This window comes from Anomaloglossus baeobatrachus, chromosome 5, assembly GCF_048569485.1.
Source record: "Anomaloglossus baeobatrachus isolate aAnoBae1 chromosome 5, aAnoBae1.hap1, whole genome shotgun sequence".
Taxonomy (NCBI): domain Eukaryota; kingdom Metazoa; phylum Chordata; class Amphibia; order Anura; family Aromobatidae; genus Anomaloglossus; species Anomaloglossus baeobatrachus.
In genome coordinates, this window is record NC_134357.1 from 384,225,820 (window position 1) to 384,249,253 (window position 23,434).

General features: G+C 47.7%; 1 protein-coding gene across 1 annotated transcript in view; it reads right to left on the bottom strand.

Annotated features, from left to right (window-relative positions):
- Positions 1-5,979: 5,979 nt before the first annotated feature.
- Positions 5,980-23,434, bottom strand: part of CDK5RAP3 (CDK5 regulatory subunit associated protein 3) — a 51,729-nt gene continuing 34,274 nt past the window's right edge. Inside the window, exons 10-14 of the mRNA XM_075350060.1 lie at positions 14,154-14,232; positions 12,595-12,683; positions 10,732-10,937; positions 10,435-10,606; positions 5,980-6,106 (exon numbers count right to left, since the gene is read on the bottom strand). Of these exons, the coding sequence (XP_075206175.1) occupies positions 6,041-6,106; positions 10,435-10,606; positions 10,732-10,937; positions 12,595-12,683; positions 14,154-14,232 (612 nt within the window). The 3' untranslated portion in view covers positions 5,980-6,040. The remainder of the gene's footprint in view (positions 6,107-10,434; positions 10,607-10,731; positions 10,938-12,594; positions 12,684-14,153; positions 14,233-23,434) is intronic.

Sequence of the window (23,434 nt, forward strand, 5' to 3'; positions counted from 1 at the left end):
GATGTAGTTCAGTTGAGGTTGTTGACAAAGTCCGGGTCGTTAGTGGAAAATGCTTCCTGACACCAAACACCCTCTTCTTCCTCACTTGACTCGACTGAAAATGTTTCTGGTGCAGTTCCTCTGTATGTGGTACTATGCATATTGCAGATGGAATGTTTGGATACTGCAAAGTCCACTTCTGCCTTGTATCTCCTTTCCTAATGAGGGGCACTATGCAGAAATAGCAATTGGTAGTGTGATCGGTTGGCTCTCTTCAGATCATTGGGACTGCAAAAGGCATAGATTACCTCTTCTCATGCAACCACTAGGTAAGGTGTTATGCACATATATTGCAGCATATGTGTGGAGCCCAGCTATTGTCCTGATCTCCTAGTCTCCAAAATACAGGTTGTAGGCTTTCCCTATCATGGTAGTCAAGCTTTTCTTTTGTGACTCAAAGATGACTTGTCCGCATATGTAGCAAAAAAGTATCTGCTTTGTTAATGCAAGAATGAGGAATATCTGAAAAAAACCCATAAGGAAACATATCAATATGCTAAGAAACTAAGCTGAAAAATCCTAAGGCCATGTGCGCACTAGAAAGTGACTTTCTCTCAAGGAAAATCTGGACCCTCTTAAAGAATCCCGCACCTGCGGTAAAAAAACGCACCAAAACCGCAACGCTGTGACCGGCGAACCGCCTCCTTTCTAAGGGGGCGGTTAGTTCGGCGTCACAGTGACGTCACTAGGCGGCCGCCCAATAGAAGCGGAGGGGCGGAGATGAGCGGGACGTACCATCCTGCCCACCTCTTCCTTCCGCATTGCCGGCGGCCGCAGATAAGGTGAGGTTCCTCGTTCCTGCGGTGTCACACGTAGCGATGTGTGCTGCCGCAGGAACGACGAACAACATCGTTCAAGCAGCAGCAACGATAATTGAGATTAGAGGGGAATGTCACCGATTAGCGATTTTGAACGTTTTTGCGACTATTCAAAATCGCTCATAGGTGTCACACACAACGACATCGCTAAAGCGGCCGGATGTGCGTCACAAATTCCGTGACCCCAACGAGATCACTTTAGCGATGTCGTAGTGTGTAAAGCCACCTTAAGGCTCCATCCTCACACAATTTCCCCTTCCCATATCTATACTGTGACCCCTGACACTTTTCTTCCAGGATACTGTCTACGCACACATTTCACCCCACTTTACCACCAATAACACTTGTTTCTTTGGTTCCACTGGAGTGCTTACCTTACCACCTCCTCTGCAGCGCAGAAGAAGTGACATCAGCAGCATGATCAGGTAACTTGACCAAGCTTCCAACATTGCCCTGACTCTGAAAGACCCACAGGTTAGAGCCTCGATTGTGCTTGCACCTGATAGATACGAATACAATTAAGTGCAGGGAGCTAACTGTCAGTTTGACAACTGGCTTGAAGAACAGACGAATCCCAATCTGGGAACGGGGTGGCAAAATGCCACCTAAGAGACACCTCATTTGACCGCATTTGGTGGCTCAGTGGCGCACCCCCCTGCTGGCTGTGCCGGGGGCACATGTCATGCCTGCACCCGTTTAGATACACTGCTACTTTAGAACATCCCATTCTAAATTCATAGGTATTAACATGGAGTTGTTTCACGTTCACTGTTCCCACAATGTTGGAAGCATTCAATTGTCCAAAATGTTTTGGTATGCCAAAGAATTAGATTTCCCTTCACTAGAACTAAGGAATGTAGGCCGACCTATGAAAAACAACCCCAGATAACATTTTTCTGTAGTTCACTAAGCGCAGACTCGTCCATCAGACTGCCAGATAAATAAGCGAAATTCATCGCACCACAGTCAAGTTGTCACATATTTTATACCACTCCACCTAACACTTGACATTGTGCTTGGTGACGTAAGGCTTTAATGCAGTTATTCGGACATGGAAACCCATGTCATCATGCCCCTGGCACACAGTTTCTGTGCTGATGTTATTGCCAGAGGAGGTTTGGACTCTGCAGATATGGAGACAGAAGAGCATTGGTGACTTTTCTGCACGACGCTCCCCAGCACTTGGGGACGTGGCTTGCAGTTGGTGGCCATGTTACTGTTGTTCCTAAATGCTTCCACTTTTCAATATAATATCAGTCACATGTGGTGGTGGAATATTTAGGAGGGAAGAAATGGACGGAACTGACTTGTTACAATGATGACTCCTATTACAGGACCATAATGGTATCAGTGATCTCTATAGAGTGAGCCATTCTTTCACAGACTGCATGGTGAGGGACTGGATTTTATACACTTGTGGCGATGGGACTGAATAATAAACCTGGCTTGAGTGATACAAAGGTGTGACCCAATATTCATCCATATAGTGCATTGCACAACAGCAGAAGAGTAGAAAAAATAGGGGGCGAGAATATATTAGCAATGTGACGACAGGAGTGCGTGACGCACATCAGCACAAAGAGACGCTCTGCGCAGCCCATAAAGACATACACAGTCTGGGGGTCTCTGGTGTGTGCGCTGCTGTTCAGCTAATTGATTGAGCAGCACAACAGACGTTTAATTAAAGGGAAGGGAAACCCAGTGTCACATAGGAGCAGATGGACTGAGCCCTAATTGGTAATTATCTTGTGAGTGCCAGCTGAGAAGGCACTGCAGCCTATGCAGAGGGGACACAGACTGTCACCACTGACAGGTGACAAAGTCCAGGAAACAGAGGGATGCTGGGTACACAACAGACACAGGGAAGAGATTGCAGCCTGTGTGTGGGGGATGGTAATCAATGCAAAGCAGGGAAGAGACCCCGAGTGGATCAAAAACTGGAAAGAAAACAATTACCCCTGGAGACAAATGTGCAAAAAGCCTGGTGATTTACAGTGCACCATAGAAGGCCCATCCGAGTCTGATATCATCTCTATAGGACAGCGTACACAATGATGCCGATTAGCGTACACAAGCTGAGAGCCATGACGTCAGTAATCTCTATGGCAGCAGAAAGCCTCCGACATGTAGCAACGGAGATTGTGTATAACATCCGCCTAACAGTACCCCAACCAATCTTAGACTGCACCTCTTAGCCAAGTATTGGGAATACAGTATGGAGATGTTGGTATTTAATCACCTAGACCCCAACAGGGGTAACGAGTAAAAGACAGAAGAGCAAATTCTAGCAAATACGCATGAACTATATACATGCTTTTACTTTTCTGATATGCTCACCGTTATTATTCCCTGAGCACTGATCTTGAAGGTCACAGTAAAAGAGTGCATTGTATAATTGGGCTTCTCTATATAGACCACTTACAGAATTTGGAATCCTTGGGTGTATGAAAATGAGGATATATCTCCTGTGTCTATACTGCCATTATACATGTACATGCAGCTAGTCGTATGACAAGCTCACAAGGGACCCTATTACTGCATTTGTGGATCCCATATATAAGATAGGTTAGGGGTCATTTACAGAGCAAGCTGCTCAACCTTACAGACGCCAATATCAGGAATATTTCCTGGCATTACAAGTAGGAAGATATGGATTAGAAATTATACAATTTATTCGGTTACCATAGATCAATGGCTTCAGACTGTACTTTTCCCCAACGTTGTCACTATATCTACTCTACCGTATTTTTTTGAAGATCTAGAAAAAGCCATACAAATATTATATTAGTTTTTTATTACAGCCACTTCTATAAAGTGACAAACAGGATAGATTCTTGTTACTGACACCCAAGAACCTCAGCATACTGTCCTTATATAAACCCTGTATTACTACAGACTCCATACAATTCTATGTACAGGTGAAGTAATATATAAAAAATAAGAAGAATACATTTGTTTTCAATCTACAGTGGAAGCCCATATGCAAAAATGTAATAAAATAATACTGAATCCCCCTCAGTAACATGAGAATCACCTTGTATTTTTTTCTTTTATAGCATCTACTATAGACCAGTCAGCCTTCTCACCTTAAGCGGGCTTTACACACAGCGACATCGCTAGTGATGTCGCTGGTGAAAGCACCCACCCCCGTCGGTTGTGCGTCACGTGCAAATCGCTGCCCGTGGCACACATCGCTAGGAACAGTCACAGACACTTACCTGCCTGGCGATGTCGCTGTGGCCGGTGAACCGCCTCCTTTCTAAGGGGGCAGTTCGTTCGGCGTCACAGCGACGTCACTAAGCGACCGCCCAATAGCGGCGGAGGGGCGGAGATGAGTGGGACGTAACATCCCGCCCACCTCCTTCCTCATTGCGGGCGTCCGCAGGTACGGTGATGTTCCTCGTTCCTGCGGTGTCACACATAGCGATGTGTGCTGCCGCAGGAACAATGAACAACCTGCGACCTGCAGCAGCAACGATAATCGAGATAGGAACTACTGGACAAAGATCAATGATTTGGTAAGTAATTTTGATTGTTAACAGGTCGTTCCTGCGTTTCACATGCAACAACGTCGCTAACGAGGCCGGATGTGCGTCACGAATTCCGTGACCCCAACGACATCTCGTTAGCAATGTTGTTGCGTGTAAAGCCCGCTTTAGGCTCAGATCAGATGAGCGTGTGTTTTCTTATTTGAGAAAATCGTATCAATTATGCTAATCACACTCTGATCAGATCTAATCACAGTGGGATCCGAGGAAATCGGATTTTTTTTTATCTTCTCCTCATCCGAGAAGATAAAAAAAAATAATTTTCTATCTTCTCCATTGTCAGTCCATAAATATTGGACCACACTTGGTTATCATTGGAGTACGGTCCAATTTTTTTGATGGACCCACTGAATTCCATGGTTGAGTGTGATCTGATAATTGGATACAGCATGGACATGCTGAGATTTAGCCCCAAAAAAAAAAAAAAAGACTTGTGCAAGGCCCCATAGAATAATATGGGTCTGAGTGTGATCCAATGTTTTGTCAAGTCACACTCGAACCGAAAATATAGTGGTGTGAGTGAGCCCTTAGGATTAAACACATGAGCGTATAATATGGACAGGTATGTAAAAATCTGACAACACACAGACTAATGTAATTCAGTAGGGCTGTTCAGATTATTGTTTTTTCACATGGCCCGAGTGTATGGTTAAAAAGACCAAAACTGTTAGCACTATTCCTTTCAATATATCAGATGAAGCTCCCCCATTCAAGTTTATGGGCGCACAAAAAAACATATTCACTAGGGATCTTCCGTTTTGCGTCTGATTTTTCCGGATACATTATTATTGCTTACATAGGAAACCCTATCTGATCATATACATTTTAAAATGTTATTGTATAAATATGGATATCACACGCACACAAAATATAAAACAGGAATGACAAACGGACAAGTATCGGGATATGTTCACATGTGGGAGATTTGTTGTCAAAATTCCTTCTAAAAGTTTTTCCCATACATCCAAAAGAAATAGTTTCTGGAAATAAAGGAGTATGGTTTTTACAAACCTCTGATGTATGGGATTGATTTCAACAGAAACTGCTGGCTAGTGTAAACATATTGTTATAATGGTAGAACCTACAAAGCATCCTGCTCATGGACCATGTTCAATGACAGAGATCCAAGCCCAGGCTCCCAGAACTCGTTCACAGCCAGATCCCGCAACGTCATTTGTAAACCCATCCAGTCAGAACCCGACAAACCATGGCTGCCGCCCACTGGCAGAGGCGCACGATGTGCTTACAGGTATGGCTCCGTGAGCCTGCTGATTAATAGATGCCATCACTCAGTGTCCAGCTGGAGGGTGCAACTCCCCCCCCCAGGATCCGAGATAACGAGCAGCCAGAATAATGAGCAGTGACAGGTCACTCGTCATTCTGATGGGATGTAATTAGGGAGCCAGGAAGAGGAGAAAGGCACGAAAGGAGCAGTGTGGTACTGAGAGGGAGAAGCAAGAAGGGAGACGATGTGTCAGCCGCAGAATGGTCAGGCAGCAGACAGGTTAGAGAGATAAGGTGAAGTGTGTCATTGTCATTGCCAAATATTACGTGAAAGGACGGGACGCGGTTAGAACACTTTATAAACATGATGTTTTAATGTATAAACCGGAGTCGGAGGTCAAGTGATGACTTTCAAAGTCCAGTGCCGATGAGTTTCACTGGGCGGTTATTATATCTCTGAGATATATCAGCTTCAATCTAGAAAAAAAAATGAAAAGATAATTTGTATTTGGTTTGGCACCTGCTCCATTAGTTGGTTCATTGTGAACAGGCCCAAAAGTGTTGTCTAATAGGAAGGATCACACGATTGTATTATATTCAGTATTCATTTTCAGCCTGACTGCAGGCCTTGTGACTTAGAGGACCGATCGTATTTTTTTCGGTTTATAAGACGCACCGGATTATAAGACGCACCCCTAATTTAAAGAGAAAAAAAAGGTAAAACAAAAATATATGGGGTCCATCTTATAGTCTGGTGGTGTCTTACCGGGGGGTGGCAGCGGTGGTGCTGCGCGGTCACAGTAGGCAAGGGCGGTGGAGGAGCAGAGCGATGCTGCGGGCGGTAAGGCAGGCGTCCCAGATGCTTATTGTAGACGCTGTGAAGAAGGAATATCCAGAAACTGTCGGTGGTGCGGGTGTCAAAGAAATGGCACCGGTAGTCGGCGCATGCGCAGACTTAGCTATTGGCTCAATGATGAGCCAAAATCTCATATGTGCACGCACCACCTCCGGGCACGATTTTTCTTAAGTCTGTTGCTGGGATTTCAATGGGCCGGACGCAGTGCATGCGCAGATGAGATTTTGAACCAAGAGCTCAATCTGCGCACGTGCAGAACCCGAGCGCTATTATTTGAAGCCCGCACCACTGACATTTTTTCAGGATAGCCCCTGCCTCACATCACGCAGCTAGTACTAGCACCGTCCGCAGGACAGCCCACAGCCCGAAGCATTGCCCCTGCCTCCTTTGACCATTCCCAATTTTGGAAGGAAAAGTGCATGTTATAATCCAAAAATATGGTGTGTGTGTATATATATTTTATATACACAGTACAGATCAAAAGTTTGGACACACCTTCTTATCTATAGAAAAACTATTAAAAGGAGACTTTGTGCAGCAGGCCTTCATGGTAAAATAGCTGCTAGGAAACCACTGCTAAGGACAGGCAACAAGCTGAAGAGACTTGTTTGAGCTAAAGAACACAAGGAATGGCCATTAGACCAGTGGAAATCTGTGCTTTGGTCTGATGAGTTTAAATTTGAAATCTTTGGATCCAACCACCGTGTCTTTGTAGAAAAGGTAATTGGATGGACTCTACATGCCTGGTTCCCACTGTGAAGCATGGAGGAGGAGGTGTGATGGTGTGGGGGTGCTTTGCTGGTGACACTGTTGGGGATTTATTCAAAATTGAAGGCATACTAAACCAGCATGGCTACCACAGCATCTTGCAGCGGCGTGCTATTCCATCCGCTTTGCGTTTAGTTAGACCATCATTTATTGTTCAACAGGACAATGACCCCAAACACACCTCCAGGCTGTGTAAAGATTATTTGACTAAGAAGGAGAGTGATGGGATGCAACGCCAGATGACCTGGCCTCCACAGTCACCAGACCTGAACCCAATCGAGATGGTTTGAAGTGAACAGGACTGCAGAGTGAAGGCAAAAGGGCCAACAAGTGCTAAGCATCTCTGGGAACTCCTTCAAGACTGTTGGAAAACCATTTCCGGTGACAACCTCTTGAAGCTCATCAAAAGAAAACCACGAGTGTGCAAAGCAGTAATCAAAGCAAAAGGTGGCCCAGAATATAAGACATATTTTCAGTTGTTTCACACTTTTTTAAGTATTTCATTCCACGTTTTCATTCATAGTTTTGATGTCTTCAATTGATGTGATAGATGTGAATAGATGTGAATCTACAATTTTTAGAGTCATGAAAATAAAGAAAACTCTTTGAATGAGGTGTGTCCAAACGTTTGGTCTGTACTGTATATATATATATATATATATCTTTAATTTAATTTTTTTAAGTTTAGGGAACATTATTATAGAGGAGGTGTGTACTTCATTCTCTTTCTGACGCCGATAAATGGGCTGCAACACTCTAAGGGGAGAAGCACACAGCCCCACAATAGCTTAGATCAGGCTCAGTGTGAGACACGATGACACTGCAGTGATGACATGTACTGGAGCACAGCAGACCTGAGTGTGATTTGCTGACAGCTTTCAGGTCTCATCTCTGGCAGTCAGTGTGGGAAGGGGCAGTGCTGCAAAAGTCGTGTCTCATTACAAACACTTCTCTCCTCTCAAATTCAAATGAGCTTTATAGGCAGAATCAAATACCCATTAATTTTCCCAAAGCAAGTGTAGTGTTGCCAACTCTGATTTACTGACCATTCCCCACATTGCTTGAGATAAAAGCTGTTAATCACACTCAGGTCTATTGTGCTATAGCACATGTAATTATGCTGGGTTCACACATAGCGACGCAGCAGCGATCACGACGGGCGACCTGACCTTATCAGGATCGCTGAAGCGTCGTTACATGGTCGCTGGTGAGCTGTCAAACAGGCAGATTTCACCAGTGACCAGTGACCAGCCCCCAGCCAGCAGCGACGGGTGGAAGCGGTGCTGCGCTTGGTAACTAAGGTAAATATTGGGTAACCAAGGGCTTGGTTACCCGATATTTACATTGGTTACCAGCGCACACCGCTTAGCGCTGGCTCCCTGCACGCCAAAATACAGATCGGGTTAATAAGCAAACCCTTGCTTATTTACCCGATGTGTACTCTGGCGTGCAGGGAGCAGGGAGCCGGCAGCACAGGCAGCGCGAGAGCGGCGGACGCTGGCAACGAAGGTAAATATGGGGTAACCAAGGAAAGGGCTTCCATTGGTTACCCGATGTTTACCTTAGTTACAGCTTACCGCAGGCTGCCAGAAGCTGGCTCCCTGCTTGCTTCAGTTCGTCGCTCTCTCGCTGTCACACACAGCGATGTGCGCTTCACAGCGGGAGAGCAACGAGAGAAAAAATGAAGCAGGACATTCAGCAACGAGTGGCGACCTCACAGCAGGGGCCAGCTCGTTGCTGGATGACACACACAGCGACAGCGACGGGACGTCGCTGCTACGTCACAGAAACTGGTGACGTAGCAGCGACTTCGTTGTCGCCGTTGCTGTGTGTGACACCATCTTTATTTTGCAGTGAGAAGAGCAGACTGAGCCTTTTCTAAGCTAAAGAGTGAGTGTCTTATGTTTCCTCTTATATGAGAGGCCTGCTTATGATTGGCAGAGCAGGCATAACTATGAGAGGAAAGCCACTAGAAGTGTATGTAATGAGACTCAACTCTGCAGCACAGCCCGTACCCCCACACTGACTGCTGGCAATGAGAGCTTGAAGCTGTTAGTTAATCACACTCAGGTCTGCTGTGTTTCATCACATGTTATCACTCTGCAGTGAGGAGAGCAGAATGTTTGTCAATACATGTCTCACAAATAGCCTGTTCCAAACTATTAGTGGGGTCGTGTTCTTCTTCCCCAAGTGTGTTGCTGACTGTTTGATTGGTCACGGTCAGATAGAGGAAGAAGTAGTCACCCCCAGTAAAATCCCTCTGGTAAAAATTAAAATAAAAAATGTAACTGTTTAAGTACCAAATAGTTTAATCTCTAATATCTCTGTAATGTGGAGGCAAAAGTAAATAAATAAACAGATAAATTATTCTGCTCTTCAGCCACAATTAGATTGTGGGTCTAGTTCAACATGAATAATTTGGTGAAAGGTCCTCTTTAAAGGAGTTGTCTGGTGAAAACAAATTATCACCTATCCAAAGGATATATGATAACTGGTGATGGGCGAGCACTAAAATGCTCGGGTGCTCGTTACTCGATTCGAGCAGGTCAGACGCTCTGAAAGGATTTGACTTGAGTAACAAGTGTCATGGAAATCAATGATTGAGCAGTTTCGCTCTCCGCCGACATATAGCCAGCCATAAAGAGAGCATTTCCGAGGAAAAGGTAGGGTGTATTTTTTTTTTAGTTTTTGACACACTACATCCAAACATGTTGTTCCGGAGCACCCCAATACTTGACCGAGTGTGCTTGCTCAACATTAGTGATAACTTGTTGATCCGTGGGTGTCAGATTAGCAAAGTTGGGAACCTTTATATCTCAGTTATAATGGAGGGGCAGCGCATATTCCGTGCCACTGCTTCATTCATTTCCATGGGGCAGACGAAATGTTATGCTCGAGATTTTACGGTAGCCCCAGAAAAGTCGGTAGCCATACTCACATTTTTTCGGAATAAAAGCGGCAGCTGTGCTCTACTTTTCCGTCAACCCCAGGTGTCCAACCCACCGTATATTTTTGTAACAAAAATAAAAATTCCCCATTCTGCAGATCTGTCTGGGTCCCGATGCCCACTAATCAGCAAGTTATCACTATCCTGTGAATGGGTGATAACTTATGCAACCTTCCATTTGGGCATATACACACCTAGCTACACCTACCACTTCCACTAGGTCCCAGCACTTACTTGCTTCTGAAGTTCACGACTCCTCTCTTGTAGAAGTACAAGCTTAGGCTCCAGGGTCTCTCTCTCCTCCTGCGCTGACTTTCCTCTTTCCAACCATGCCTCTCTTTTTATCTCTAAGAGCTCTGCTTGCTTCAGACGCTGTCGTAGTATGTCTGTAACACGATCAACATACCTGTAGGATACATGATAATGTAACCTGAACCCCAAAAAGGACCCCGATCTACTAAACACAAGGACTCAGGGCTGTCTATATATCTAGTTTGCAGGAACAATAAAAGAAAATCAGATCACACTAACCGTGGGGAGGCTAGAATGAGGAAAAGATGGCGCATTTTGACATCCGTTAAGCGTCCAATTAAATTTTTAACATGGGATAACATGGCTTCAACTTTATTTTTGGTTTGTCCCTGCAGAATGGGTGGTGCTGTCTGGAACTGTGTAACGGTTACAACATCAGTGTCGCCATCAATTCCCTGAAGCCACTGAGAGAGGAAGAGCTCCAACTGGGAGGAAGAAATAGAGAGGTTAGCAGGAAGGAGAAGAATGGGCGAAGGCTCTTTTACATGGACTGATGGGTGTGAGAAAGGACTGCACCTTGATGATTGAATGGCTGCGATCAGACAGTGAATTGTTTGTTTATGTTCCAAGGAGATGTGTTCCTGACAATATCTAAAATGTATATGGGCAGAACAGAGATAGTAAAGATTATTCATCCCCAAACACTTAAGGCCCCTTTACACACTGCAACATCGCTGGCGATATGCTGTAACGTCACCGGTTTTGTGACGTAATAGCGACCTCCCCAGCGACATTGCAGTGTGTGACACTCATCAGTGACCTGGCCCCTGCTGTGAGGTTGCTGGTCGCTACAAATCTTTCAGGACCATTTTTTTGGTCCTTTGTTTTCCGCTGAGCAGCATGTATCGGTGTGTTTGACACCGTTACAACAACATCGAACGAGGTCGTTCTACAGGTCCGTATCGCTGCTGCGTCGTTGGCCAGATCTGCCTGTTTGACAGCTAACCAGCGACTGTTAGAGACTTTCCAGCGATCCAGCCAAGTCGAGATCGCTGGTGGGATCACTAGAAAGTCTCAGTGTGTAAAGGGGCCTTTAGCATCGGCACATGTAAAATGGCCTTAAAGCCTGCTTCACACGTTGCAATTTCGCGTATGATATCGTATGCGATTTGCAACGCCCCCATCGTATGTGTGGCACGTTCAATTTGTTGAATGTGCCGCACAAACGATAAACCCCCGTCACACGTACTTACCCGTCCATACGACCTCGATGTGGGCGGCGAACGTCCACTTCCTGGAGTGGGAGGGACGTTCGGCGTTACATCGACGTCACGCGGCAGCCGGCCCACCTCTTTCCTTCCACATTGCCGGTTGGAGCCGTGGGAGGCAGGTAAGATCTGTTCAATGTTCCCGGGGTGTCACACACTGCGATGTGTGCTGCCTCGGGAACATTGAACAACCCGACGTGCAATTCGTCAGGATTCAACGACGTGTATGCGATGAACGTTTTAACGTTCAATTGCATTGCACTTACGCACGTACGTATGTACCTTACGATGCCGGATGTGCGTCACTTACGATGTGACCCCGCCGACACATCGTAAGATATATTGTAGCGTGTAAAGCGGGCTTAAATGAGCGTAGATTGACTCCTTGACGATTGCTGCCTATCATGGCCAGAAATCTGCTCTTGAGAATTAAGAAATCTGGATAGAATAAACAAGTCATCGGTTCATAAACTGGAATAAAGTTGAAGGACAAGACAAGAAAGAGGATGGTGGTGGGGGAAGCATGGGGGGAACTGCGTAACACAAAATTATATTCAGAAAGTAAGCATGAGCGAACAAGATGAAAGAGGATGCAAGAAGAAAAAGATTAATTTCCAAGACAGCGGTCAAGGCTAGAAAAAAAGAAAAATGAGTGCATGATGGAGGAACAGAGAAAAGAACAAGAAGGAAAAGAGAGAATAAGAGATAGGAGAGAAGCATGATGCAACCTGCAGAACAAAGCCTTAAAGGAAGAGAACATGGGAATAAGGAGAGAGAAAGAGACAAAACAAAGCGGGAATAAGAAGATAAACAGAAAGATGTGTGTCTATGGAGAAATGCTAAGAACATCATAATGCAGAGATCAGACATTCACCTCCATTAGTTCATCAACAAACTGGTTGCGAGTCTCTGTGTTCTCGAGCACGGTGAGGGCATCGGATCCTCGGGCTACCCCTGGAGGGACTGGGAGAAACAGACAGAGCAGCATAGCTTCACATGGCTACATTAACGGAGTATTGGAAAGTGTCTAAATTACTTTGGTTGCTCATGAGATGGCTATACACACACACTTCATCCGACAGCTATTTCTCCAAATCCCAATGTGAATACGTATGTTTTATTTCAATGGGGTAGAGAACCAAAGCAACACCAGAACGATTAGACAGTGCCTTATCTCCTGTGGTAACAAATGGTGGGGCATGTCAAAACCAACATGCCAATTTATTTTTTCCCAAAGTGAAGAACTGAGAGGAAAGAGATAATCCAATTTATTATGATGAAAAGAGACAAAAAATATGTCTATTTCAGCTATTTTTACTGTACAGACATGCTCAGCTATAACACATGACCGCTGCCACCTATCACTGGGCTCAGAGTTCTTGTGACAAGTGACAGTCGTGTTGTCACCTCTGCAGCCATGTCAAAAAGGACCTAGAACATTGCAGAGAGGCATTACTTTAGTAGTAGGGGTTAAAGGGAACCTGTCACCAGATTTGTCCCTTATAAGCTGAGGTAAACACAAGTGAGCGCTTATATACAGAATTCCAGAATAATGTATATAAGAGCCCAGGAGCTCTGTATAACATAAAAAAGACCTTTATTATATTCACCTAGGGGGCGGTCCAGTCTGATGGGTGTCGCTGCTCTCCGATCCAGCGCCTCCTCTCTGCTGTGATCGCTGTCCTCATTCTGACCAGCTCCATGTGGATGACACATCCTACGTCATCCACACAGGCCGGCATTGCGGTCCTGCGCAGGCGCACTTTGATCTGCCCTGCTGAGGGCAGATCAAGTATTGTAGTGCACATGTGCGGGCGTCTTTGACCTTTCTTGTCCCTGCGCATTACAGTACTTTGATCTGCCCTCAGCAGGCAGATCAATGTGTGCCTGCACAGGACCGCAATGCCGACCTGTGTGGATGACGTAGGACGTGTCATCCACACTGGGCTGAGAAGGAGGATGATGGAGATCATCGCAGAGAGGAGGCGCTGGACCAGAGAGCAGCGACACCCATTGGACCGGACCGCCCCCTAAGTGAGTACAATAAAAGTCTTTTTTACGTTATACAGAGCAGCCTGGGCTCTTATATACAGTATTCTAGAATTCAGTATATAAGGGATCACTGGAGGTGTCCACAGCTTATAGGCGCCAAATTTGGTGACAGGTTCCCTTTAAGTAAGAACATGCTTGTTGAGTTAAAAGAATTGAAAGTGGAATACCCCTTTAACTTTTTTCATTTTCAATGGACAAGACTGAACCCATCTAAGTTCTTACAAGAAAAAAAATGGAAACATCAACTACAAAGAATCATCCAGAACTTGAGCATAATCTTAAAGAGCCAATATCCCTAGACGACCCCAAGCATATTTGGCTTTCATCCCCCATATCATGAGATGTCTGATGGAGGAATATTGCTATAGTTTTAGGTCTCACCATCATGTCCATCTTCCAACACTGTGATGACTTCACCAGGCACAGTTTCTTCAGTGTCCCAGACTATACCATCTGCAACCTAAAAAGCACAAAAATACACTATAGAAACATCACATTGCAGAGTACATGAAAAAGAATAGAAGAAAAAAAATAGTTTCATAAACATTTTTTCTTTGACTAAAATGTCATTTTAGGCTCCTTCAGAGAATCAAGCCTAAAGTGGGCGTCAAACGAGACGATCTCTCGTGCGATATGTCGTCGGGGTCACGGTTTTCGTGACGCACATCCGGCATCGTTTGCGACGTCGTTTCGTGTGACACCTACAAGCGACTCTGAACGTTCGCAAATCGGTTACAAATCGTGTATCGTTTACACGTCGCTCATTTTTAAAAAATCGTTTATTCTTCTTTGCGCCGGTTGTTCATCGTACCCGGGGTAGCACACATCGCTCCGTGTAACATCCCGGGAATGATGAACTGCAGCTTACCTGCGTCCCGCCAGCAATGCTGAAGGAAGGAGGTGGGCAGGATGTTTACGTCCCGCTCATCTCCGCCCCTCCGCTTTTGTTGGCCGGCCGATGTGTGACGTCCCACCCCCTTCAGGAAGTGGATGTTCGCCGCCCACAGCGACGTCGCTCAGCAGGTAAGTGCGTGTGATCGGGGTTTAACGACTTTGTGCGCCACGGGCAACTAATTGCCCGTGATGCACAAACGACGGGGGCGGGTACGATCGCTCGTGCGATCGCACGATAGATCGTATCGTGTGACGCTTGCATTAGAAAATGAAGGAGATTTCATGAGCCGCAAATTTCACCACAAAACTGTAATAATTTTATCACGCGTTTCAGATATTTTCTCGGGTTCAATTTCCGGCCGAGGATGCATTTGTTTGTTTTTTCCTGGCAGAATTTGTAATTTGTCAATTTTTCAGCATTTTTCCAGATTTACTTTTCACCCATAAAAAGCAATAAGAAAGTAAAAAACACTGCAAAAATGCATTTGTAGTGTTTTTAATGAATAAAACTAACTTTATTAAACATGTACAGTAGACAAAACACACTTATAATCTGCACCCCAAAAAAACGAGGCAAAAATGTGAGCTTTGAACCCATTGTTTTTACTATTAGTTACAAGAAAGAGGTACCCATATCTCTCAGGTCAAAAATAAGCACGTGAACTCTAATAATGATTAGGACTAAAGATAACAGAGTATATTGAGCTAAAAAAAAATATTATAAATTGAAAAATTTTTAAGATCTTTAAAACATAGATATATAAAAAGCTACTGAAAAAGAAGGGAATTTTGTTTACTTACCGTAAATTCCTTTTCTTCTAGCTCCAATTGGGAGACCCAGACAATTGGGTGTATAGCTATGCCTCCGGAGGCCACACAAAGTATTACACTAAAAGTGTAAAGCCCCTCCCCTTCAGCCTATACACCCCCCGTACTGCTACGGGCTCATCAGTTTTGGTGCAAAAGCCAGAAGGAGGAAAAAATTATAAACTGGTTTAAAGTAAATTCAATCCGAAGGAATATCGGAGAACTGAAACCATTTAACATGAACAACATGTGTATACAAAAAACAGGGGCGGGTGCTGGGTCTCCCAATTGGAGCTAGAAGAAAAGGAATTTACGGTAAGTAAACAAAATTCCCTTCTTCTTTGTCGCTCCTAATTGGGAGACCCAGACAATTGGGACGTCCAAAAGTAGTCCCTGGGTGGGTAAATAATACCTCATAATAGAGCCGTAACGGCTCCGTCCTACAGGTGGGCAACTGCCGCCTGAAGGACTCGCCTACCTAGGCTGGCATCTGCCGAAGCATAGGTATGCATCTGATAGTGTTTCGTGAAAGTGTGCAGGCTCGACCAGGTAGTTGCCTGACACATCTGCTGAGCCGTAGCCTGGTGTCGCAAGGCCCAGGACGCTCCCACGGCCCTGGTAGAATGGGCCTTCAGTCCTGAGGGTACCGGAAGCCCCGAGGAACGGTAAGCTTCGAGAATTGGTTCCTTGATCCACCGAGCCAGGGTTGATTTGGAAGCTTGTGTCCCTTTACGCTGGCCAGCGACAAGGACAAAGAGAGCATCGGAGCGGCGCAGGGGCGCCGTACGAGAAATGTAGAGTCTGAGTGCTCTCACCAGATCTAACAAGTGCAAATCCTTTTCACATTGGTGAACTGGATGAGGACAAAACGAGGGTAAGGAGATGTCCTGATTGAGATGAAAAGTGGGCAAGGCAAATGGCCAGGGAGAAAACGCCTGAGCAGAGCACTACGACAGGAATATTTTCCACGTCCTGTGGTAGATCTTGGCGGACGTTGGTTTCCTAGCCTGTCTCATAGTGGCAATGACCTCTTGAGATAATCCTGAAGACGCTAGGATCCAGGACTCAATGGCCACACAGTCAGGTTGAGGGCCGCAGAATTCAGATGGAAAAACGGCCCTTGAGACAGCAAATCTGGTCGGTCTGGCAGTGCCCACGGTTGGCCGACCGTGAGATGCCACAGATCCGGGTACCACGACCTCCTCGGCCAGCCTGGAGCGACGAGGATGGCGCGGCGGCAGTCGGCCCTTATCTTGCGTAACACTCTGGGCAACAGAGCCAGAGGAAGAAACACATAAGGAAGCTGAAACTGCGACCAATCCTGAACTAAGGTGTCTGCCGCCAGAGCTCTGTGATCTTGAGATCGAGCCATAAATGTTGGGGCCTTGTTGTTGTGCCGTGACGCCATTAGGTCGACGTCCAGCATCCCCCAGCGGCAACAGATCTCCTGAAACACGTCCGGGTGAAGGGACCATTCCCCTGCGTCCATGCCCTGGCGACTGAGAAAGTCTGCTTCCCAGTTTTCTACGCCCGGGATGTGAACTGCGGATATGGTGGATGCTGTGGCTTCCACCCACAGCAGAATCCTCCGGACTTCCTGGAAGGCTTGCCGACTGCGTGTCCCACCTTGGTGGTTGATGTAAGCCACCGCTGTGGAGTTGTCCGACTGAATTCGGATCTGCTTGCCTTCCAGCCACTGCTGGAACGCTTTTAGGGCAAGATACACTGCCCTGATCTCCAGAACATTGATCTGAAGTGAGGACTCTTGCTGAGTCCACGACCCTGAGCCCTGTGGTGGAGAAAAACTGCTCCCCACCCTGACAGGCTCGCGTCCGTCGTGACCACCGCCCAGGATCGGGGTAGGAAGGATTTCCCTTTCGATAATGAGGTGGGAAGAAGCCACCACCGAAGGGAAGCTTTGGTTGCTTGAGAGAGGGAGACGTTCCTGTCTAGGGACGTCGGCCTCCTGTCCCACTTGCGTAGGATGTCCCATTGAAGAGGACGCAGGTGAAACTGCGCGAAAGGGACTGCTTCCATTGCTGCCACCATCTTCCCCAGGGGTGTGGGGTGTGACCGACCTTGTCAAGGGGTGTGACCGACCTTGAAGGAGAGATTGTACCCCTGTGTGTAGTGAACGCTGTTTGTCCAGCGGAAGCTTCACTATCGCTGGAAGAGTATGAAACTCCATGCCAAGATATGTCAGTGATTGGACCGGTGTCAGATTTGACTTTGGAAAATTGATGATCCACCCGAAACTCTGGAGAATCTCCAGAGTAACGTTGAGGCTGTGTTGGCATGCCTCTTGAGAGGGTGCCTTGACCAGCAGCTCGTCTAAGTAAGGTATCACTGAGTGACCCTGAGAGTGGAGGACCGCAACTACTGTAGCCATGACCTTGGTGACAACCCTTGGGGCTGTCGCCAGGCCGAACGGCAGTGCCGCGAACTGAAGGTGTTCGTCTCCTATGGCGAAGCGCAAGAAGCGCTGATGCTCTGGAGCAATTGGTACGTGGAGATAAGCATCCTTGATATCGATCGATGCTAGGAAATCTCCTTGGGACATTGAGGCGATGACGGAGCGGAGGGATTCCATCCGGAACCGCCTGGTCCTTACGTGTTTGTTGAGCAGTTTTAGGTCCAAAACAGGACGGAAGGACCCGTCCTTCTTTGGAACCACAAACAGGTTGGAGTAGAAACCGTGACCCTGTTGCTGAAGAGGAACCGGGACCACCACTCCTTCTGCCTTCAGAATGCCCACCGCCTGCAGAAGAGCCTCGGCTCGCTCGGGAGGCGGAGATGTTCTGAAGAATCGAGTCGGAGGACGAGAGCTGAACTCTATCCTGTAACCGTGAGACAAAATGTCTCTCACCCAACGGTCTTTTACTTGTGGCAGCCAGGTGTCGCAAAAGCGGGAGAGCCTGCCACCGACCGAGGATGCGGTGTGAGGAGGCCGTAAGTCATGAGGAAGCCGCCTTGGTAGCGGCACCTCCGGCTGTCTTTTTAGGGCGTGATTTAGACCGCCATGCGTCGGCGTTCCTCTGATCCTTCTGAGGCCTTTTGGACGAGGAGAATTGTGACCTGCCCGCACCCCGAAAGGACCGAAACCTCGACTGTCCCCTCCTCTGTTGGGGTGTTTTTGGTTTGGCTTGGGGTAAGGATGTTTCCTTTGCCTTGGATTGTTTGATGATTTCATCCAATCTCTCACCAAACAAACGGTCGCCAGAAAATGGCAATCCAGTTAAGCACTTTTTTGGAAGCCGAATCTGCCTTCCATTCCCGCAGCCACAAGGCCCTGCGTATTACCACCGAATTGGCGGCTGCAACCGCCGTACGGGTCGCAGAGTCCAGGACAGCATTAATAGCGTAGGACGCAAATGCCGACGTTTGAGAGGTTATGGACGCCACCTGCGGCGCAGACGTACGTGAGTGCGTCAATTTGCGCCTGACCAGCTGAGATAGCTTGGAGTGCCCATACGGCTGCGAATGCTGGAGCAAAAGACGCGCCGATAGCTTCATAGATGGATTTCAACCAGAGCTCCATCTGTCTGTCAGTGGCATCCTTGAGTGAAGCTCCATCTTCCACTGCAACTATGGATCTAGCCGCCAGTCTGGAGATTGGAGGATCCACCTTGGGACACTGAGTCCAGCCCTTGACCACGTCAGGGGGGAAAGGGTAACGTGTATCCTTAAGGCGCTTGGAAAAACGCTTATCTGGACAAGCTCGGTGTTTCTGGACTGCCTCTCTGAAGTCAGAGTGGTCCAGAAACATACTCATTGTACGCTTAGGAAACCTGAAACAGAATTTCTCCTGCTGAGAAGCTGACTCCTCCACTGGAGGAGCTGAGGGAGAAATATTCAACATTTCATTGATGGACGCAATAAGATCATTCACTATGGCGTCCCCATCAGGAGTATCAAGGTTGAGAGCGGCTTCAGGATCAGAATCCTGATCAGCTACCTCCGCTTCATCATACAGAGAGTCCTCTCGCTGAGACCCTGAACATTGTGTGATGTCGAGGGGATTTCATAGCGAGCTCGCTTAATCGGTCTGGGGCTGTGGTCCGTGTCAGAGACCTCACCCTGGGATCCATGAGACACCCCGGGAGGACCTTGCTGTTCCAACTGAGGGGAACCAGGGGACAATGATAACACAGTGCCCCTGGCTTGAGATGCCGGCCTGGACTGCAAGGCTTCTAATATCTTAGCCATAGTCTCAGAAAGTCTTTCAGTAAAAACTGCAAACTCCGTCCCTGTCACCTGGACAGTGTTAACAGGTGGTTCTCCCTGGGCCACCCCTAGCAGAGGCTCCGGCTGAGAAAGTGCCACAGGGGCCGAGCATTGCACACAATGAGGGTCAGTGGAACCTGCCGGCAGTATAGCCGTACATGCTGCACAGGCAGCATAGTAAGTCTGTGCCATGGCACCCTTGCTATTTGTGGACGACATGCTGTTGTCTCCTCTGAGCAATACAGGAGGGTAAATAGCCACAAATCAACAGTGCACCCTACAGTGTAAAGTATAGACTATAATCATATAAACTATAAATACACTTCTGCACTAGTGGGGCCAGCACCACAGGTGCTGCTTACCGCCTGCGCAAAGCGTTTGTGTGGGCACCAGAATTCCTGCCTGGGTCTCTTTGAGCTTGTCTCTCCTCTCCAGCGTTAGCAGAGCTGAGAGGAATGGCTGCCAGCGACCTGGGGAGAGGAGGGAGCCGTGGGCGTGACCCAGAAAAGTGCGGGAACTGGTGCCCCACTGTGCAGAGTGAGGGGGGTGGAGTATGCAAAGCATGCTCCAGCCCTCAGTGCTGCCGACCTGTACAGCGTCCCGCCCTTCCCCTGACTGGCAGGGCTGGGGGCGGGAAAAGAATGAGACTAGGCCGCAGAAGCCGGGGACTATAGTTATAAGCGCGGCCGCCGTATAAGCGCGGTCGGCGCGGAAGTCCCCGGCGCACTAACATCCCAGCCGCGCCGCAGGCATAACCATGGCAGCGGCGGTCAGCGCGGCAGTCCCCCTACACAAATACACTCAGCGACGCTGAGTGTATAGTGGCACACATGCAGCCAGCGCTGCTGTCCCCGGTGCACTAGCACACCCAGCAATGCTGGAGTGTTGCTGTGCGCAGTCCCCACGGGGACACAGAGTACCTCCAAGTAGCAGGGCCATGTCCCTGAACGATACTCGGCTCCTATCCAGCAGGGTCCTCAGGAGCTGTGGATGGAGCACGGTCTCCTGTGCCTGGAGACCGATGGGATCCCACTTCACCCAGAGCCCTAATTGAGGGATGGGGAAGGAAAGCAGCATGTGGGCTCCAGCCTGCGTACCCGCAATGGATACCTCAACCTTAACAACACCGCCGACAAAAGTGGGGTGAGAAGGGAGCATGCTGGGGGCCCTGATATGGGCCCTCTTTTCTTCCATCCGACATAGTCAGCAGCTGCTGCTGACTAAGCTGTGGAGCTATGCGTGGATGTCTGACCTCCTTCGCACAAAGCATAAAAACTGATGAGCCCGTAGCAGTACGGGGGGTGTATAGGCTGAAGGGGAGGGGCTTTACACTTTTAGTGTAATACTTTGTGTGGCCTCCGGAGGCATAGCTATACACCCAATTGTCTGGGTCTCCCAATTAGGAGCGACAAAGAAAGCAGGACTATGTCCACAAATAAAAAATAGATACATATAAGTATAGATCACATTGACAATATACTGCAAGAATTAATAATTCAAATATTGCTAACAAAGTATAATATAACGTATTTTTCATTTTATAAGACGCACCAGATTATATTACGCACCCCAAAATCAGAGCAAAAAAAGGTAAAAAAACCAAAATGGGGTCCGTCTTGTAATCCGGCGGCTTTGCACACTACGACATCGCAGGTGCGATATCGGTGGGGTCAAATCGAAAGTGACGCACATCCGGCGTCACTTGCGATGTCGTAGTGTGTAAATCCTAGATGATACGATGAACGAGCGCAAAAGCGTCGTTATCGTATCATCGGTGTAGGCTCCGACATTTCCATAATGCTGGTGCCGCGACAGGTATGATATAGTTCCTCGTTCCTGCAGCAGCACACATCGCTGTGTGTGAAGCCGCAGGAGCGAGGAACATCTCCTTACCTGCCGCAGCGGCTATACGGAAGGAAGGAGGTGGGCAGGATGTTTACATCCTGCTCATCTCCGCCGCCATTGGCCGCCTGCCGTCGCTGTGACGCCGCACGACCCGCCCCCTTAGGAAGGAGGCGGGTCGCCGGCTAGAGCGACGGTCGCAGGGCAGATGAGTGCATGTGAAGCTGGCGTAGCGATAATTATCGCTACGCCAGCTATCACAAGATATCGTACCTGCGACAGGGGCGGGGACTATCGCGTGCGACATCACAGCATCGGCTTGCGATGTCGCAACGTGCAAAGCCCGCCTTACTGGAGTGGGCAATAGCGATGGTGGAGGAGTCACAGGAGGCAGGGACGGTGGGTGTCCCAGAAACTGTAGGCTGTGCTGGTGCAGCGGAAGAGGCTCGGGCTGCGGCGGAGGCTGGTGCTGACGTGCTGGGGCAGCTGTGCTGGTGCAGCTGCAGATGCTTGGGCTGCAACTCGGGCTGCCGTGCTGGGGCAGATGCTGTGGCGGCTGCGGGTGGTGAGGGCTTCAAAGAAATGGTGCTCAGAGTCAGCGCAGATTGAGCTCTAGGCTCAATGGCAAGCCGAGATCTCATCTGCACAAGCACCACCTCCGGGCGTCATTTTCCTGAAGGGAGATTATTGGGCTGGAAGCAGCGCCTGCGCAGATGAGAGCTTGAGCCAAGAGCTCCATCTGCACACACGATGACTCTGGGCGTCATTATTTGAAGTCCTCACCACCCGACCCACAGCGCCAGTCCAGCCGCCGGAGACCCCGCACAGCAGCCCCAGCCGCCGCAGACCCCGCACCAGCCTCCGCAGCATTCCCCCGACCTCTTGCGACCACTCTCCACCACCCCGATAAGCTACATTCAGATTTTAAGACGCACCCTTCACTTACTTCCCAGATTTTTGGGAGGAAAAGTGCGTCTTATAATCCGAAAAATACGGTGAGTATTTAATCTGATAAGTGGTAGTAGATACAGTGCCTACAAGTAGTATTCAACCCCCTGCAGATTTAGCAGGTTTACACATTCAGAATTAACTTGGCATTGTGACATTTGGACTGTAGATCAGCCTGGAAGTGTGAAATGCACTGCAGCAAAAAAGAATGTTATTTCTTTTTTATTTATTTTTTTTAAATTGAGAAAAGTTTATTCAGAGGGTCATTTATTATTCCACCCCTCAAACCACCAGAATTCTGTTTGGTTCCCCTAAAGTATTAAGAAGTATTTCAGGCACAAAGAACAATGAGCTTCACATGTTTGGATTAATTATCTCTTTTTCCAGCCTTTTCTGACTAATTAAGACCCTCCCCAAACTTGTGAACAGCACTCATACATGGTCAACATGGGAAAGACAAAGGAGCATTCCAAGGCCATCAGAGACAAGATCGTGGAGGGTCACAAGGCTGGCAAGGGGTACAAAACCCTTTCAAAGGAGTTGGGCCTACCTGTCTCCACTGTTGGGAGCATCATCCGGAAGTGGAAGGCTTATGGAACTACTGTTAGCCTTCCACGGCCTGGACAGCCTTTGAAAGTTTCCTCCTGTGCCGAGGCCAGGCTTGTCCGAAGAGTCAAGGCTAACCCAAGGACAACAAGGAAGGAGCTCCGGGAAGATCTCATGGCAGTGGGGACATTGGTTTCTGTCAATACCATAAGTAACGTACTCCACCGCAATGGTCTCCGTTCCAGACGAGCCCGTAAGGTACCTTTACTTTCAAAGCGTCATGTCAAGGCTCGTCTACAGTTTGCTCATGATCACTTGGAGGACTCTGAGACAGACTGGTTCAAGGTTCTGTGGTCTAATGAGACCAAGATCGAGATCTTTGGTGCCAACCACACACGTGA